The sequence below is a fragment of the Physeter macrocephalus genome, chromosome 9, assembly GCF_002837175.3.
Source record: "Physeter macrocephalus isolate SW-GA chromosome 9, ASM283717v5, whole genome shotgun sequence".
In the NCBI taxonomy this organism is placed as follows: Eukaryota; Metazoa; Chordata; class Mammalia; order Artiodactyla; family Physeteridae; genus Physeter; species Physeter macrocephalus.
The window spans coordinates 26,394,443-26,415,298 of NC_041222.1; the positions used below are offsets into that span (position 1 = coordinate 26,394,443).

The 20,856-nt window shown below is 40.4% G+C and overlaps 1 protein-coding gene across 2 annotated transcripts in view; it reads right to left on the reverse strand.

The window, feature by feature from the left end:
* Positions 1-20,856, reverse strand: part of TDRD7 (tudor domain containing 7) — a 90,449-nt gene that overhangs the window by 13,938 nt on the left and 55,655 nt on the right. Inside the window, exons 7-12 of one of the 2 annotated variants that reach the window (XM_007110588.4) lie at positions 18,452-19,038; positions 14,647-14,833; positions 10,311-10,422; positions 8,190-8,392; positions 7,028-7,162; positions 5,172-5,258 (exon numbers count right to left, since the gene is read on the reverse strand). In XM_007110588.4, coding sequence (XP_007110650.2) covers positions 5,172-5,258; positions 7,028-7,162; positions 8,190-8,392; positions 10,311-10,422; positions 14,647-14,833; positions 18,452-19,038 — 1,311 coding nt within the window. The remainder of the gene's footprint in view (positions 1-5,171; positions 5,259-7,027; positions 7,163-8,189; positions 8,393-10,310; positions 10,423-14,646; positions 14,834-18,451; positions 19,039-20,856) is intronic. The other variant, XM_007110590.4, reaches the window with a different exon arrangement.

Consider the following 20,856-nt stretch of genomic DNA (forward strand, 5'->3'; position numbering starts at 1 on the left):
AGGGTGGGAGGGAGGGAGACGCAAGAGGGAGGAGATATGGGGATATATGTATATGTATAACTGATTCACTTTGTTATAAAGCAGAAACTAACACACCATTGTAAAGCAATTATACTCTAATAAAGATGTTAAAAAAAAAGTGGGTAAGTTACATACTGAATCAAAGCAATAATTACCTACCTGTGGCCAAATGGCAACAACACAATGTAAGATTCTGGATGCACCTTTAAATGCCCACTATCTCCCCTAATATGCCCCTAAAATGCCATTGTGACACTTGCCATTGTTAAATATTTACAGTGGCCAAATATAGCCCCACGGAGGTGGTTATCTGGACTGAGATCTCACGCCTACAACTGCACTAACTGCTGCCTAAGCGTGGTGGTGCCTTCCGTAAGATGACTGTTGAGAACTGGGCCACTTTTGGCTTGGAAGTCAGATTCGCCAAAAGTGAAGCCTTTTTCTACTGCCCGAGAGAATGCTTGATTAATATAATAGCATAAATTTTTAAATCTCTTAAGACATGATAAACACAAACAGTCCCATGGAGGAATATTTTTAAATGTATTTGTTTATTCAAACATACATACTGAACATATATATTCGTAGGGATGGTATCTGTTGAATGCTTGTTATATCCAGGCATAACTAGGCTTCAAAGATATACTTCCCCTTCTCAAAGAGCTCCTAGTGCCATGAGAGATGACACAAATACATAACCATACTATAATGTAGTAAAGGCAATAATGAAGTTGTGCTTGGGGTACTGTGAGAACACAGAGGGTGGGTACCTGACCCAGCAGGAAGCAGGTGTTAGGGCAAGCAAGCTTTCAGGAGGAGGGAATGCCTAGAATTTGTACTTTTCTTTAAAAGTTTACTTTTTTTTCTTCTTATTTTAGTAAAATGCCTCCATTGTAGAAAATTTAGATACTTAATGATATAAAAATCACTTGTAATCTACTATAGGTTACAATTATCCTTCTAGTCTTTTACCCATGATTCACAAAAGATTAGATTTACAAGAATTACAAAATATTTGTAGATATTATTTCATAGTTGACTGCTTTCCACTCAGTGTCTCATAAAAATATTTCATGTTGTTTGTCTTCTATGTCATTTTAATGTTATTTAAGTCTATCATATAGATACATTGTGACTTATCTATCAAATCACTTTGGCTGGATAATTTAAGTTGCGTAAATCTGTTTACACAATTTGTTACTTTAAGAAATAATCAGGGGCTTCCCTGGTGGCGCAGTGGTTGCGCGTCCGCCTGACGATGCAGGGGAACCGGGTTCGCGCCCCGGTCTGGGAGGATCCCACATGCCGCGGAGCGGCTGGGCCCGTGAGCCATGGCCGCTGGGCCTGCGCGTCCGGAGCCTGTGCTCCGCAACGGGAGAGGCCGCAGCAGAGGGAGGCCCGCATACCACACAAAAAAAGAAATAATCATATTTATTGGGCATTTGTATTTCCTTTTTCACAAACTGAAATTTCATAAATTTCACAAATTTATGTCCTTTCAGAGCTGCACCTTAAATGATGAATGGGAGTAAACCAGGTTGGTAGGAGTCCAGTTAGGGGCAAATCTGGACATTTCAAATAGAGGGGAGAGGATGGGCAAAGGCACACACATACTTCTTACGTGTGGGGCCTACAAGCATTTTGGTTACGTTAGAGCATAAAGTGAGAGGCCGGCCAAGGCCAAAGGTGAGGCTGGGAGACAGGCAAAGGCAAGGTCTAAGAGAACCAGATATCATGCCTTCAAGAACTAAGACTTTACCCTGTAGATGAGAAGCCAATGTCAAGACTTAAGTAGAAGAATGAGATGGTCAGCTTTATAAAATTGTTGGTGAGGGCTTTGGGATCAGACAGATTTGGTTTTAAATCTCAGCTCTCCCACTTTTTAGCTGAATGACTTTCCTCATCAGTAAGAACGGGGATAACAGGGCTTTGTGAACATGAAATGAGATCAGTCATGTTTAAAAAAGCATTTAGTGTCATGGAAACAGTAAGTCTCATCATAAGTTGGATGTATAATTATTTGCATTTTGGGTTGCTACTCTTAGTGGTACGGAGCTCGACTAGAGGAAGACAGGAGTGAAGGCAGAGGAACCAGTTGGTGTGGTACTGCAGTGTTCCAGGCAAGAATTAACAAAGATGTAAAATCAGCAGTGTTCGGTGATTAGTTGCACTTGGGGCTGAGGAAGATGTAGGAGTCAAAGATAACTCTTAAGAAACAGCCTGAATGGCTGCATGAATGGAGGTACCACTAAAATAGCGATAAGGGAGAAAGGTAAGGATGGAGAAAGATAATTTTGGTTTCAGACATGTAGAACTTAAAAGAGTTTGTGAGATGGACAATTAGGCTGGCTTTTTGCTGAAATCTGCAGCCCATCAAGGACTGGAAAACAAATTTGGGAGTCATTAGGGCCAAAACGGTATCTGAAACTATGAGATAGGATTACCTAGAAGGATGCAGAGGCCGAGAAGAGTGATGAGCCTGGACAGGACTTCGGGACACTGACATTTCAGAAGTGGGGGTGGAAGGAGGTTTGGGTGAAAAATAAGAGAAGTAATTATTAGACTATCATGAGGAAAATTAGGATTTGATAACATGGTAGCCTAGTGAGAAGAGAATTTCAAGTTTCAACACTGTTCGATGCAGCAAAGAGGTCTGGTACGACAAGACCTGCAAGATACTAATTCAACTAACTGCACAATTAAGATGCTGTTCACAAGAACAGGCTCTGTGATGGAGTGTGGACAGAAGTCATGTGGCAGTGACTGAGGACTGACTGGAAGATGGTGCAGAGTGAATGCAGACCACTTCTACAGGGAAACAGGGAGAGTAATGGTCACTGCACTGAATAAAGTTGGTTGGACGTACAGAATAAGTTCAGAATGTATAGGCACGAAAGTTTAGACAAGTTACAATGTCAAGAGCAAATACATCACTTAAACACAGGATCTGCTTTTCATTAATCATCTTTCTTTCCTTAACTTTCTATGCATCACTAAGAGAATGACCACTTTTGCTACCTCAAAAGTAGATAATACACAACTTGATAGTAATAAAAATAATACTAGATATTTATCTAAAGTATTTGAGCATACACTGAGAAGGTATTTTTGCCAAAAAGGCATAGCCTGATTCCACACATGGAGAAACTCAAGTTGAGAGACACTCTACAAAACACTGCTACTCTTCAAGAGGCCACAAACAACAAAGACTGAGCAACTGCCAGGTTGGAGGAAACTAAGAAGACATGACAACTAAATACATCTTGGGATCCTGGACCAGAAAAAGGACATTTGGAGGACAATCTGGGAAATGTCAGTATGTTCTGCAGACTAGTTAATAATATTGTACCAATGTTAATTTCCTGATTTTGATAATCGTTATGTAAGACGTTAACAATTGGAGATGGTGGGTAAAGGGCATACGGGAACTCTTTAAAATATTTTTGCAACTTTCTAAAAGTCTGAAATTACTTCAAAATAAAAGGTTAAAAAATTAAGTATTTGTGCATTTATATATTATACACTAAACAGCACAGAGCTTTAAATTTCAGATAATGTCGTGTTCTTTTTAACAAATCATGTTTTGAAGTTTATAGCTAAGCACCCAAATCTTAGTCATAGAACTCCAGATCTCAACTTTCTGACACACATTCACATTAATGACAATAATTATTTCAAACCTGATGCTTTCATTAAAGTGGCCATGACCAAGATTTACTTAAATAAAAGGAAAATCAGTACAATTAAGTTATCACAATGTTGCTATGCAGTCATAAAACTCAATAAAGCAATGATTCTTACTTAGGGTTGGTTTCTTTGAGAATCTTAAGAAAATTATGAATACTTTCCCTCCAAAATACATAATACACACACACACATAATTTGCATACAGTTGTGGGGGAGGGGTCCAGGTGCTCCCTGTAAGCAGAGGTCTTTGCACCTAGGTTAAGCACCACTGTGGAAAAAAAAAAAAAAAATCAAGCCCAGATTTGCAATTTTACTAACTGGGCAAAATAGATATCAAAAAAAAAAAAAAAAAAAGAAGACATAATACACACACACACATAATTTGCATACAGTTGTGGGGGAGGGGTCCAGGTGCTCCCTGTAAGCAGAGGTCTTTGCACCTAGGTTAAGCACCACTGTGGAAAAAAAAAAAAAAAAATCAAGCCCAGATTTGCAATTTTACTAACTGGGCAAAATAGATATCAAAAAAAAAAAAAAAAAAGAAGACGAAGAAAAGAAAGAAACCACAAAAATCCAAAGCTTACCTTTGAAAAACATACAGAGATTTATGACAAAATATAACAAACCTCCTTGCAAATTCATAACTGAACTTGTAAGAAAATAAAACAATTATTAGGCAGGCCCTGGAAATAGAGGAATATGTGAACACTGAAACCCAAGCCATCCTGGGCAGGGGTGAGGGAGGACATGAGATGCCCCCAAGAAGCCAGAACGCTCAAAGGGCTACCCCTCGAGGGAGGGGTGACTCTGGAGAGCAATTAGGCATTCCCTATGCCCAGAAATTCCACTCCTACATATGTACCCTGGGAGATATGCACAGAAAGGTTCACGGTAGTGCTGTTTATAGCAAAAAATTCGACACAATCTAAATATCCATTGTCAGAAGAATGGAGTGATAATGTTGGCATATTCATACACTGTTACAGCATATAGCAAGGAAAACAGATTACATCACAAACATAATGAATGAAAAAGCATGTTATAGAAGAATCAATACATGTTACAATTTGTGTAAATTTTTAAGACATTCATTCATTTAGTTATACTTTATTCATGTTTTTACTATAAATATTATATATACTATTCACTTCTACATTTTAAATATCTCTATATTGAAATATACAGACAGTAAAAGTATGTGTGTATAGACACAAATATAGTAAAAGTCTAAAGCAGTGAATAGGAAGGAGAAACACCAAATTCAGTTGGTAGCTCCCCCAGGGGTGGGAGTAAAAGAAAGGGCTGCAGACAGGGAGCATCAACTGTATTGGTTTTATGTATCATATTTTATTTCTTAAACTGGTGATGACTATATGGATGCTTACTCCATTTTTTAAAAACCTCATTTATGTGTCTGAAATATTTCACCTTAAGTTTAAAAAAAGTCAAGTGACTGATTTTACCTCTACTCGTAACCATTTTCCTTTGCAGTGGAAGAGGCATATTTTCCCACAGAAGGGTAATGAAACGAAGTACTCAGAGGTCATGTGCTGCAAAACAGAAACGCATGACACTTATTACTCTCAGCAAAGAGCACGTTGCTACACCATGAGAAAAACACCGCTGTGGCACAGGCAAACTGCTTCACCCGTATGTGATCAGACTTTCGGCGAGGTGTGCGCTGCAGTGGATGCAGCACATGTACAGGGGTTGTAGGGCTTCTGCCTTGTTTCTCATATGTTGGTGGCAGCCATCTACCCTCCTTCCTTGCACATGGCTCATAAATCAGCCTTCTCAAAATGTCTAAAAATGTTAGCATGTAGGTCAGTATAACTGATCCAGGCTCAGGCACCATCAGTTAAACACAAAGAGGGAAGATGAATCCGATAAAATGAACAGCCTGGATGAAGGGGAAGCAATTAGGCTAGCTGTTCATAAGGCCTCCTCTCTTCATCTTTTAACATTCAAGATTCAAAGATAAGATTTTAATCCAAAACAAAAGAAACGTTATCAACACAAATATGGATATCAGTGCCAGTTCAATGTTGTTGAATGTTTTCATCCTCCTCCTCTGCTGTAGCTTGAAATGGGGGACCTGCCATTGCCTCTTTCCTTCAGGGTGTATGTTTCTACTCTCCCCAAAGGCAATGTCTCCTTCCACTTGAGTTTCCAGGGCACTAAGAACTATCAAGAGTGCTTTTCACCATTATAGATTATAAGCACATGCATGCAAATGAGTAACTACAGTCACCCTCTGGATGTCTCAGATTTCTCTAGGATAGATCAGCAAATCAAACTTAAGTAATGACCTTGAGATACAAGCTAAGACATCTGTAACCAGAAAGAGGTAAAGCTATAGGTCTAACATCTCGATTCTAGGCTGTAGTCTAAATACAAGTTTAATCCACTTCAGAAAATATTTTGGAATACCTATTTTATGTAAGACACTAGATAACTTACTACAGTACCTAAATGAATTAGGTACTTACCAGAAGCTGGTGAGGCTCAGTCTCTGCCCTTAGGAAGCCTATACTCTAGTAAAGCAAACAAATACCCAAACCGCTAAAACAATGCTGCATACAAGTGTCATGAGGCACTCGGTGTGCTCTGTAGGTCAGAGGCAAGGGTTCACTTCCAGGTGAGGGGGTCAGAGATGAAGCGGCATCAGAGTTTAGTCACTTGGAAACCACAGCATATTGTGGATTACAACTATAATGTCCAAATGGAGGTAAGGAAATCCCTTTAGGACCTTAAAACAAAACCTCTACAGATCCTGATTCAGAAAATAATACTAGAATTAAAAGGAAAAGAGATTACTAATAAATGTAAACTGTAGAACCACATTTTCCAAGGCGCAGGTTCTCTCAGGGACCATAAAGAGGTTGGGGAGTGATGCCTCGGTTTTATTCTCCTTCTAAATTCCATGGTTCCGTCTTTGCCCAGGCAGAGGAGCCAGCTGCTTGAGCAGACAGTCACAGGCAGCTGCACTGTAGGCGCATCAACTGCACCTTGTGAATGACAAATCTACCGGTTGTTGCGCACTTTCTATGTGCCAGGCCCTGTGCTAATAATAAGCAGCCTTGTGACCAGTCCTCATAACAATCCTGTGGGTACTCACTATTATTATCCTCATCTTACCATGCAGAAACTAGTGGGGATTTTTGTTTTTGTTTTAAATTCTGGAGTCTGGGGCTCTTACCCTCTATTTTAGAGAGTCTACCTTAAAATATACAAAACTTACTACACATGTACAATTTAGTGACTCCTCTTGTTTGCAATGTTAGGACTCATCTTAGAGGTGGATGCTGCTTGGCCATACCTTACAATGAAAGTATTCCTCTATCTTATGCAGAAGGTTGTTGAGCTTGTTCAAACCCTTACAAGGCACCTGGCAGTACAGTGTGCCGTCGGAGCAAATATTAGTCACTCTGACATGTGTGTACATGGCATCGACCTGAAACAAAGGACACACCAAGGATGTGAGAACAGAGTGCAGCTCTTACCTACCTAAGGGGATCTACCTAAATAGCTCACTGAAAAGTTTCTGCGCTTTTCAATCTTCTAAGCAAGCTGGAGGACAGATAGAATGAAATTCGTAACGTAAATGTGAAAAACTAGTTTGCATACCACTCTTTCCAAAAGGAATATCTGGTATCATTTGTGTCAGGCACAGAGTAGACATTTTGCATACATTATTTTATTACCACTTTCTACTGTCCAAAAGGCTAAGAGTATCTTTAACTCTGCTTTAACTCTGGTTTATCTCCTCCCCATTAATTTAGAAAAAGAATTATTATATAAAACATATTTTTGCAGCAGTAACAGAAATGAAAATAAAAAACTCTCACAAAATCAATCCCATTATCAGTTTACTTTCTAATCCATGTCCATGGGCCACAGGAATTTTTAGTAACTTTTAAAAATTATAATCACAGTAAAGGTTTAATTTTAGCCATTTTTAGTCAAATCATAATATAAAGGCAATTCACTGTTGTTCTACTTATTAAAACAAATATTTTCCCAGTGTTGCTATGAAGCCTTAAAAATGATCATTTTTAACATCTCATCCTATTCTTTCAAGTGGCTGCTCTATAATTTATTTAAAGGTGTCCTTTCCTACAGACATCTATGTTCTTCACATTTAAAAAATGTTAAAGCTAGCAATTTAATAAGCATCTTCACTGATCTAATTTTCCCTTCATTTGAATTATCCTCCCTTATTATCTTTGCAAAATAATTCCATATAAAATTAATATATGTTCATTGTGGAAACTGGAAAATAAAACAAAAATCCAATTCTTAATAATTACTATTTATATTTTGGCATTTCCCCTCCTTTTAGCTCCCTTCCTTCCTTTTTTTTTTCCAATACATACGTAATCTGTCTCTATCTAGTGTTAGCCTAAAATGTACAACGTTCTTTTCTGGTGAATTTCTTTCCTATGATACTCGTGAATAGACAACAGTGGTCACAGTGGTACCTGAAGGTGAACTTCTAGTGACTTGTCACATATGGCCTTTAAGCAGGTGGCATTGATGTTGATGTCATCTTCTCCTGAGGTATCGTACAGAACAACCAGTGGAATGTCAGCTTTTTCAAGTATTTCCACTGCAAAGATCTTTCCACAAGTTAAAGATTCAACCACCTTCACTAAATCAGTATCATCACTTAGAACTTCCAACCCTGAAAAATATTGAATATTTAAATTTCTACTTAATTAGAAGAATCATTTTAAGATGCAGAGATTGTGCTTGTTTTGGTTACTTATTACAATTATGAATCTACTACAAAATTCTTAAACTTTATAGGGAAGCTTTGTTATATAATCTTCTTTATAGTATCCACCCTTAGGTTTAAAAATATTTATCATAACATGAATGCCCTTTTGAATGATTACACGAAGGCGGGCAATCTTAAAACAAGAAGAAAAGTTGACAATCAATCTGAATTTCTACCATAGGAGAAACAGCCTTCACTTTACTTACAAACACATATATAAAACAAAAAGACTAACACGTAAAGAAGCTGTCAGCCAATTATTTCTGCCAGTCATGTATTTGTAACACTCTTCCTAAAAATATACCCTTGGTTTTTTCATTTTCTAATTAAATATGCATAATTATTTCTTGCATGAACATGCACTTATTGAAAATTTAGACAACCTTCCCCCCTCCCTTTCATTCTCTCTTTTTAAGTAAACCATCATGGCCCTGAGGATACCAAAGAACTTTTGGATTTATAAAAGAAAGATTAAATACTGTTTAATGTAATGTGGGTATTACGTGAATTTTATTGCAGTCTAATTATTCTTTAAATTCTTGGAAAATTGTTAATTTCATATATCATACTATGACAACTCTAAGTTAATCTATTAAACTAATTAAACTATGGCATCATTTCCCCAATGGTACTACAATGTCTATTTCTATATTTTTCCCCTTTAAATCCGTAAGCAAAAGTTCACAGACTCCTTCTGACCTACCTTTCTCTTGTTCATATTCTGTTCTCCAGACACACACCTCTATAGCTTTTATCAAACCTTTCATTTCAGCATCCTAAATCTTTTCCTATGCTCTTGATATGGTCTTTTCAAAACTAACTCACACAGGTTTGTAACAGGATTTTTAAATTACTCGAGATTTATCTAACAGAGAGAGCCAAACCCAGTTCCTCTGACAGAAAGACATCCCTGCTGGGAAGGAGTCATTTCTTCAAGGGTCTAGTTTTCATGAAAAAAATTCTGATCGTTTTCTGAATATAGCTCTGGCTCTCCTGCATGAGGCATACGTATATTCTAATGTTTTTCCTCATCATTAACGTGTGCCCCCCCCATACTTTCAGGTCATCCCTACATGTCACTCTCACACATGTGCATTTCTCTACGCTTCCTTGAGGAGGAAAGAAAAGAACAGTGATACGTGACAGTGCCAGAGACCGCACATGACCCACAGCTGGACTCGTGCTTGGGTGCACGAGGGAGTGTTCCTTGCTAACAAGCAGCACCCACGGAGTCCATCTCAGTGGGAACGAAGCTGGGAGTCACTTAACAACAGGTCGAACAACATGATTTACACTGATCCTGTATCCCACGATACAGGGCCTCGAACAGCTGTTACTAGGGCAGTTAGGGCAACAGCAACCAAACCCTCTCAGATGTCCAACAGGCTTTTTAATAATAAAGTTAAATGTGCTATACGTTACATATAACGTAACAAAAATATATTAAAACATTATAACATTTTTATAATGATCAAATCTTACAAAGAAAATATTAAACATGAATTTATTTATATCTTTCAAGAAATAACACGTTTTAACACCTTGAGATACTTAATACGTTTTAGGATTTAACCACCCCAAAGTACAATGGTAATACGTATCAAAGCGGAGAGCGTTTTTTTTTTTTTTTACTTAAAAAAATTTATTTATTTATTTATATTTTACACAGCAGGTTCTTACTAGTTATCTATTTTATACATATTAGTGTATATATGTCAATCCCAATCTCCCAGTTCATTCCCCTCACCCAGCCCCCACTTTCCCCACTTGGTGTCCATACGTTTGTCAAAGTGGAGAGCACTTTAATAAAAGTTCCTTTTACCTGCGAGCTTACACTTTGTAGCTTGGAATGACAGTGAACAGAACTTCGGGTTCAATTTGTATGCTTTGCTCTTTTCAACATTTTCACTAAAACCGTAGTCAACATAGCATACCTAATGATAACAGAAACAACAACGTTTAGGTTCAAATAAAATTCTTTTACCCTCACTTCTTAAAAAAAAATCACTTGATGCGTTGAACTGGCTTCATTTTACCCCATAATCGGCATGTGAACTGGCACCACTGCCTGGAAAATGCCAGGGGAGGTGCCCCTGACTTAGCCCGGAAGAGAAATGCTGGGAATGGGACCAGGGGTGCCAGGGCTCCTGACTTCCAGGCCACGCTCCTCTGCTGCGCCTTTGCCAAAGGGGAGAAGAGGGAAGAGTGCTGAACTCCGATGCCTTCTGTTGTCAGCTTCTCAGCAGCACACGTACCTGGTCTGCCAGCCCTGACTGCCCCCACCCTTTCCTTGCTGTCATAATGCCTACATCACCTTACTCCTTCTTGATTTAAACAACTCCACTAAGGATCTGCTTCCTTAGGCAGATCCTTATTTATTTCTAGAGGAGGCATCACACTGGTGGTATTTATCAGATTCTAAATCCCCAGAGCAGCACTTGTGACGGCTTGTTCTCAGCTTTTATGCTTCCAGGGACCAAGATGTTTTCTGTCAATGACAACAATTATGTCATGGCTGGATAACATGGAATTCTACACTGTAAAGGTAGGTAATTCTGGGTTTTTGGGGGGCTGTGAAGCTGGGTTAGGCCTTCATCCAATTCAGGAAAAGGTCCCAAGTCTGCTGGACAGAGCTCTGTGTTTACAGAAACTTGCATGGCACTTCCTCACCACCATCACAGATCATGGAGAGCCTGGATATTATTTTTTGTGTATTAATAAAACCTTCAGTTGAAAAGGACTATATAACCAACGACTTTTTCTTTTTGGAGAAAAATAAAATCTAGAGACATTAAGCTGTGGTTTAGAATGATAACTAGGAATCAGAGGGAAAGTGTTGAAAACTTAGTATGCTTCTCTAATTAAAGCAGATGGTTATTACAAAAACAGAACAAATCACAAAAACGCAGGGCAAAGCCATGGCAAAGAAATACCAAGTAATACAGAGTTTTACTTTCTGCAGTAAAATAAAGTCCACAGCTTCTGAGAACCAAGATTCTGACAGTAAGTATACAAAACAAAAATTCTCCCCATCAGAGAATCCAAGGAAGAAAAGAATAGAGAGATGACTAACCCCTTTCCCTGACCACCTGATAGCCATGTCTGTGGGGCCTGTATATCCCACGTTGGAAAGGATCATCTCTTAGAGTCCATATCTTGACTCAGTGCCCGCCGAGGCCTTGATCCCTGGCAGGGTCCCCACACTGCAGCCAGCCACTCCTCCAACCCCTAATTAGCACCTGCTTTTCCTTCCCAAAGGCCTCAGGATTCATGCAGCTTTTTGTGTCCTTTAATAGCTATCAACACCCTCAATTTGGATTCTGCTCTTCCTAGGCCTAAAATGGAGACAAATGTCTGTGAATAGGACATAGTATGTGAAATCATGATTCCTGGGCAATTTAGAATGTACTCCTAGCACTAAGAGACTAAAGAATACTGCTCTAAAATCTTCAAAGGGTTTCTGTAATGTCTGGAGCTTGTTTTCTTTTCTTTCTTCTTTTGAATCACGATACCATGTATTTGTATGTCAGCTGCGGCTCATAAAACATCTGCCCATGGACTGTCCAGCTGGACTCTCACCACCCTCTGTCCTGTGTCCTCTGGCCCTGAGATCAGCACAAGCAGGCTCATAATCCTGGCATCGGGCCCCAGTTCATTCCTGGCTCTCTGGCTCCCTCAAGTGGCCGCAGGTCTCACAGCACCACCTGAGTAATAAGCAGAAAACACCCCTGGGATGTGGGTCTGCGCCAGGCCAAACTGGCACCAACCTGAGGGGGTGACCGCATGTTCCTGTTTCTCATACTCAGCAAGCTCTGTGGAAAGCAGGGAGGGAATCTGTTCTTGCTGTCAGAAACAGTAAAATTCAAGAGAAACAAGACTTTCCAAGTAGCTGGGGTTTCTCCTAATAAAGGGTAAAATTCATCTCTGTCTGGTTCATGGGATATGGGGAACAAGATCAGGCCAAGACTGCCACAACTACTGCCGCCTTAAGAGCTTACCACCATACAACACATCAAGCTACTGCATTTATTCCTCACACCAGCTCACAGCTCTCAGAAGCAATGACACAGCCGACTGCTTCCTCCTTTATGAGGTACTTTCCTGTTCTGGCTTCCGTGACACTGCCTTCTTGGTTTTCCTCCTTCTTTGGCCATTCTGACAGTCTTCTTTGCTCCTCTCACACCCAACATCTAAATGCTGAAGTGTTTCAGAGCCTAGTTCTGGGTCCTCTTCTCTGCTCTATGGGTGATTCTTCCTCGAGGAGATCTGACCCAGTCCCATGGCTTCAAGTAGCACCTACACGCTGATGCCTCCCACACTGCTGCTACATTTCCAGTCCTAACTTCTCCCTGAGCTCCAGGCTTGTCCAGGTGAAATCTGATAGCTTTTCTCAAACCTAACAGGTCTTACAAAATTCTTGATTCTCCTATATATTGGTTCTTTTCCCTGATTTCCCAATTTCAATAAATGGCACCAATATCCACCAGGTTGCTCAAGTCCCAAACCCAGCAGCCATCCTGAATCTTCTCCTTTCTTCTCTTCCACATCCAATGAATTAGTGTCCTGTCAGTTCTACCTCCAAATACATCCTGAATATGTCCCATTACCTCTGTCTCCACTGTTTCTACCCTAATTCAGGTTACAAGTTGCTGGCTACTGCAATAGCCAACTAACCAGTCTTACTTTCCTTCTCTACGCTACTACAATCCATGCCCCACACAGGCACTGGAACAATCTTTGAAGCAAATAAACCAGATCACATCTCCTTGTTTATCCCTTCCTTCAAAGTTATTTTCTATCATAGCACCCTGGTTATTTCCTTCACTGCTCTTAAATTGTCCTGTTTATTTATTGTATACTTGTTCATTATCTGTCTTCTTTTACTAGCATATAAGCTTCTTGAGAACAAGGACTTGTCAGTCTTGTCTCCCGCCCTAGGACAGTGGAAAAATGAATGAAAAGTTTAACAGGCAGATACTAGCATAATGATAGTGTCTGATTTTATAGGTAAGGAATCAGAGAAGTTAAATAACTCTCCCAAGGCCACACAGCTAGAAGTGGCAGAGTTGGGACTCAAACTCAGGTCTAACTGACTCCAGAGCTTAAACTCCCAAAGTAGAGGTAAGGAAGGAAGGGGAAGGCCCAAGTGATTTTTGCCTTATAGATCTCAGACTGGGAGATATCCTTGTGGAGTATTGGTAGCATTTATTATAAGCACTGATGCACTGTTAACATGTCACCAGGGTTTGTATGGTTCTTCTCTTCATAAGCAATCCCTGTGCCTTCAAATAGCTTAAGTTGTGTTGGACTTCCTAAGGGCAGGGGAACGGTCAGCAAGTAGACTGAAGTTTAGCTAGGAATGTCTGGGGCAGTTATCTCCTATCGACTAGAGGCCACTCAGGTTTCTCACTGAGCACAAAGCAGTGATGGGGCCACACTGACTGGGGTCCTGTTCACCTGGACTTCCCGCCCCCTGCAGTGCTAAGGGTTCTGAGATGTGCTAACCCTGCTTGCAAAACTTAAGACAAAACTGTGCCTGCGTGAGTGAGTGAGTTCTGGTTCTGGGTCTCTGAGCTGAGGGAAAGAAGAGGCAATGGGGCAGAGGATGATCACCACGAATGTGGTCAAGCCTGGAAGTGCTGGAGCCTCTGATGGAAGAGACTGGTGAACGAGCCCTCTGACCTTTCCAAGATGACCAAGAGGGCAAGACTTGGGGCATGGCCCAAGTCTTATCTGGGGTTCTCCTTAGCTGGCTGTGCAAGAAGGGAGAGAAGAATGCCATCTCCTCTAATCAGTATGGTTTCCCTCACTCCAAAGTACTGACCTTGATAAGAAGCCCACAGAGCTCTGATCAGTACCTTGATAAGAAGCCCACAGAGCTCTGATCAGTATTCATTATATAACCTTGGGGGATAGGAATAGAGGTTTTTTTCCTGATTACATCATGGGTACTACAATGGAGAAGAATTTTTTTTCTTTTTTTTAAACTAAAACTCTAAGATAATATAACTACCACTGACTTAAAAGTTGACAGAGATAACCTTTTACAGGTACTACTTTTCAACTTCTGGGGAAAACTAAATATAGTTAGAGAGGATACAATATTAGAAGCAACATTTTCATTTGAAAAATAATGTGTTTGTCTTCATAATGCTTGCCTTTATTTTGTTCTCTTCTGTTGAGATGACCTGTGCCCGTAACCAAGCATCCTCCTCAGCATTTACAGCCAGCAACTGGCCAATCTGCACAGTCTGGACTGGTGTGACCTTAGGGTTCTTACTGTAATACTCCTTCATCTCATCTTCCATTAATTCCTGAGCAGCAGAATAGTCTCTGCCCACATACCTAAATTAAAGGAAGAGAACACAAATGAAGCAAACTGGAAGAAGGAAAGCTACAGGAATTCATTAATATTACTCTGTTTTTCTACGGTCATCTTTGGTTCCAGGCTCAGACTTGCTTACATTGACAGGGAGAAGAACATGGAGTTAGTAAACAATTGTATCTTGGAAAAGGAGAATATAATACTGTGGAGCTCACAAAACAAGACCAAGGTCCAACACACCACACAACAGAGCAAATGCTCAACAACAATACAGAGAACTAGAGGATATAACAGTAAGCAGTCAGGGAGGACCAGGTTGAGAGAAGACTCAAGGGAAGGAAAGAGAGGAAGTGGAAAGGAAGACACCAGTGGAAGCCAGATGAGCAAGAGTCAACCTGAGATTTTGACTCAGGCTGCTGGAGATCTGTGTAGATTTCTGAGAAGAGAATGTAGTTGATAGTTCTGCCTTAACTAAGCCTGGGTCTGAACAAGTCTCAGTCTCTGAAAACCAATGAAATCTGACTCCTCCTAGAGAAAAACAAACCCTTGAAAACAATAAATACAACCATGTGACAACCCATCCCTCCAACTTACTGAACAAATTTGAACAAATTACAACAAAATGTTGAGTTCTGATACCCTTAAAGAGATGACATGTTCTAGATAAATGCCTCTTTAAGTTGCATGCTTTTTAAGAAATGTTTTTTCCAGGATACTCTTCTATCCCCCTTCTACAATTTTCGGCTGTTGACAACTGCAATCACCTTGCCCTAGTTTACGTTATCAAAACATACTGTTTTGCTTTCTGCCATAAATACGCTGCTGCTTCCTTGTCCTTTAGTCTTCAGAGACGATTCCAACAAAGGCCTCCTTCCAGGATGGAAAACCTGGCAAATCAAACCTGGCTCCTTTAACAGGAGCTATCTCAGCCATGGGATGAAGCCTTTTGCATTTGAAGGCTATGCTGTACCAGCACCAGAATCACCTGGCCAGGGAGATGGGGGATATGCCACAAGAACATTGCTCTTCGAACTGTTCTAGCTTCTACTCAGGGCCCAAGTGGTCCTATACAGCTTTCAGAAACTATTCCTTTTAGGAGTATCTTCCTGTATTTTTGGTAACTATCAGCAGGGCAGAGGAAACCAGAGTCAACCTATTTGTTACTAGAGGAAAAGAAGCTTTTAAAAGCCCTATACAAAATGGAAATAATGCCTCTTTTGGAGGCAATGGCTATTTTAAAACAAAATATGACATGCATATTATTCACTTCAGAAACAGCTGTAAAAGCTTTGTCATACTCTATCATTTAAGGTTACTGAGCTTTACAAATGTTAGGGTACTGCCTGGAATACAGCCACACTCTTGGCTCTGGAGTCTCCTAGTAGATCTGCAGCTCTGCCCAAGTGCCCATTTCCTGGGACCTGGAGTCTCATGGGGCCTCCTGGTAGCGCTGCTACAGCCCTGGGAGCTCAGCTGGCAGAGACCTAGGCTGTAGCCCGTGGTTTGGTAGTCTGCATAGCACGGGCTCCTGCCAGGGAGGAGGGAGGTGGTGAGAAGCAGCATGAGATCTGCAGGCAGCTTCTGCTCTCTGTAGCCACCAACAGAGAACGATGCTAGCTACATGCCCTGGGCGGGGTAAGGAGGTAATGTGACAGTTGGTATAAGAGTGGGTAGTGGCAAGAATAAGGTCATACATTATCCCCAAATTACCTGAGCAAGTGAACAAAGAATGATATACAGGCCAATTTAGATATGCCATAAATACAAAGTTAATTTTTAGACTGGAGACAAGAGATTCCCATACTTGACCTAAGGGTCCTGCCATGGCACCTCCCTGTAACTTTTATGAGTCACAAGGCCACTAGTTTCCAGAGTCTACTGCCTGGGTAAAGGTGTGGATGTAGAATAGGGCTCAGCCTGCTGGGATCAGGGTGGTGGGGGGACACTAATGACCTAGGGTCAACCTAAGGGCAGACATTACCCATCATGCTTGCTGGTTGCCAGCCACCCTGATGAACACGTAGAATGCCGGCTCTGGGATTCTAACTTATACTGAAAAAGGGATCTAGATAACCTGAGGACCCTGGACCTAATCATCCTGGAGTAGATTGAACCCCTGTCCTACTGAAGTCCTGGAACTGATCCAGATTCCTGCCAACTCTTGGGAAGAACGTAAGAAATCACATGATTCATCCAGTCCAGTGCTGGGAGCTTGGTCTCTGAAAGTGGCACCAATGACTACTGGTAACAGATACCAAAGGATCCTGCCAAGGAAGCAGATTTAGATTTTCTTTATAATGTCAAATGGTAAAAGTTAGCAATGTGCTCCTCAACATCCTTCCTTTACCTCAGTTTATTAGTGACCCACAGTGGGAACCCTAACCCTCAGAAAGCTATTTCTATCTTCAGGCCATACCACATCTTAGAATGAAAGCTCTATACAGGGCTTCCCTGGTGGCAAAGTGGTTAAGAATCTGCCTGCCAATGCAGCGGACACGGGTTCGAGCCCTGGTCTGGGAAGATTCCACATGCCGCGGAGCAACTAAGCCCGTGAGCCACAACTACTGAGCCTGCGCATCTGGAGCCTGTGCTCCGCAACAGGAGAGGCCCCGACAGTGAGAGGCCTGCGCACCGCGATGAAGAGTGGGCCCTGCTCGTCGCAACTGGAGAAAGCCCTTGCACAGAAACGAAGACCCAACACAGACAATAAATAAATAAATAAATTTAAAAAAAAAAAAAAAAAAGCTCTATACATCTACCACCCCTCTATAAAAAGGACCTCAACAAAGCTTCCACATGTTCTAGTTTGAACATCCTAAGATACTTGATTCTCACTTCATCATCAGACTTAGTTTGTTCAAACACAAAAGCTCAATAGGTTTGCTGTATAGGGCTTTGATTATTTTTTGTGGCCTTTCATTGGGTCTTCCCAGCTCAGCTATGATCCTTGGGAAGAGTAAGAGCCCAACGCACAGGGACACTTTGGGTGAAGGAGCCTGCATTCTGTTCTGCTCCAGCCACAGCCACACCTTGGGCTGCAGCCCCCAGAGATCCAGCTACAGTGGTTACTATTCTTCATCCCAAGTCAGAAACAGCAAATTATAGTCTTTCAACATTTTCTATGTATTCTACATTTCCTCCAAAAGTCCACATCAAGTGCCTGATCCGAATTGTTTTTTGGAATTCCAGTTATCATTAGCCACTTAGGCAATAATTCCTTCTCCCAGGCAATTATATCAAAAGGCTCGAGAAACCAGAGGGCTAATCTGATGCATTACACTAGAAGGCGGTGCTTAGCTATTCTGACTTATAGGAAACACTACGTAATCCTAGATTAAACAGTATTACCTACCTAGTGGGTGATTGCTCTTTCTACGGACTAGGTATTGCTTTTGACTTATATAGTTACCATTATGCTTTTGACATAGATTTTTTTCATGTTCAGACCATGTCATCATTTCAATTTTTAAAACTGTTAGAAATCTTTTCTCGCAAAAATAGTTATTTTAAACATTATACTTCAATATAACTCTATAGAACTAAAATTATATTATTCTTCCTCAACCAGCATCTATGTGAAGAACAGCCAAGTAGCAACAGTACACTAGGATTCTAAAGAATTAGAAAATAAAACTTGCCTGATAACCACTTCATTTGTGTTGCTCAGTTCAACCACCAATACAGATGGGGATGCCTCAGTTGGAATGATTAACGGAGGAATTGTTACAGTCTCCATAAAGGTATCAGCACTTTTGGTAATGTTTTCTTCTATCTGCAAATATTCTTGTTCAATCATAGACTTGATATCATAATCTCCATGTGCTTGCCCTGCATCCTTTAGGATTTTGTCAGTGGGTGGTGGAAGTTTAGCATAGAGAATGGCCTTCTGGGGGTTTCCAGAAATGTAGTCTATGGTGCATACATCGGAAAGCGAGGCAAGATTTTTTAAGGCATCCTCGGGTAATTTCACTTTGTACATGTCCTCAAATGCTTTGGGGAGTGCGCTGGCCCAAAGACCACTTGAGTATTTCACCAGCAGCTCCTCAACTTTCTCTTTAAAGTCTCCTGGCATAGCTGTTGGACACCCTTTGAGTGGTGGTATTTGTTTTGGAGCAGGTAGTGGGGATGGAGGCACTTTTTCAGCATTCAGTTCACTTCTCAAAAGCTGCTTTCTCTTAGCTGGATAAACAAGTAAATCTTGACCACCACTGCAAGGTCTTTCCACCTGAAATTTTTAAATAAAGCAAATGACAGATATTTTAATGGCTAAAAACAACCTGCGAGCACATTAATGCATTTTAAATTTGAGATAAACACTTTTCAAATTTATGAAGAGAACACAAAATTGTACATTTTACTCTTCTCAATCACTAAGACTTTAATACACTGCCTTCACTTGCAAACATGATCATGCACCACACTTCAGTAATAAGCAGGGAAATGAAATAGTATGAATTTCCCATGTGAAGCACCTGACCTCCAATAACCCTAGGAAATCATGAGAGCTTCTGCCCTGTACACCACCTAGTTTCTGACAAATAGTTTTGTCTCACCTCGTTTCTCTGACAAACAGAAAGCAACAGCTTACAAAATTGACAGAATCTCACCTAGTTTCTCTGACAAATACAAAGCAACAGCTTACAAAATTGACAGAATACAAGGAGGAATGAAACCATGAAAAGGTATCAGAACTGTCAGGAATAAACCACTGGGAAGAAAGCTAGGAAATATTCAGGCAAAACTGAGGTGCTGTCTCTCTTCTTCCTGCAGTACCCTGAGAAAACCCTCAGCTTTCCATTATGTAGGAAGGTCAGTCCAGAGGTAAGGTACACATTTTCCAACAACTACAGTAGAAAGTTAGCTAAAAGTGTTGACCCTCTAATGAACAAGACTTAAGAATGCCCAGCAGTTGTATATCATCCAATTTCTAATTTTCTTCTCGTAACATTCCAGAGAGGCACGGCTTGATGGCATCTCCTAATATAAGAGAAGGAGGAAAAGATAAACTGATGTATGGCACCATTTTTCCAAGTTCTAAGCCTTTCCACTTCTAGACCAGGGGTCAGCACACCACAGGCTGCAGCGCAATGCAGCGTGCCACCTGTTTTTCCATAGCCCATGAGCTAAGAATGATTTTTCTATTTTTAAATGGTTGAAAAAAAAATCAAAAGAATTGCTTTGTGACATGAAAATGATATGAAATTCAGTGTACATCAACAAAGTTTTACTGGCACCCAGCCATGCTCTATGTAGTGCGTATGTGCCAGACTATGGGTGACAGTCACATAGCTCTTGGCCTGCAAAACCTAAAATATTTATTACTTGGTCCTTTACAGAAAAATTTCTCAACTTCTGATTAGACTGAAGTTAGTACTCATAGCCCTCTGAAATGCTTCTATTTTGTCAGATCCTATTCACCTATTCTTTAGCTGAAATTTAAGACCTTAGGAGGCTATCCAGACCACTAAGGTGATAATACAAGCTTACAAGAAGTACCCCCTTCCCCAAGAAGAATAGCATATTAAAGTTGCTGGGTGGGTAGCTTGTCAGTAAAGAACACTGACTTCATTTACTAATTTTCTATATAATGCTTAGGAAGAGAGAACATAAATACAGTTGACCCTGCTGACACCGTGTGCCACTCTGGATGGTATTTATATGATATTCACAATTTGTGTCCTTAATGTTAAGGCTGGAAACACAAACATTTGGGACACTCCTCATTTTGCTCTCAATGGTTAGCCCACCTCTCCAGAGACTCACATTTTAAAATCTGGAATCTTAAAATGCCTATCTTCACTGTGCTTTAAGACACTTAAGATACAAGGACACAGACTGGGTATCCAGAAAAGATTTCAGAAATATACTTTTTGAGAAAATGGAAAAATAAAACAGATTTCTATTTCTATGTGAGTTATTCACTTGTCATACAGAATCCCAGTTAGTAGCCTCTTCAATAAGTGGTGCTGGGAAAACTGGACAGCTACGTGTAAAAGAATGAAATTAGAACACTCCCTAACACCACACACAAGAATAAACTCAA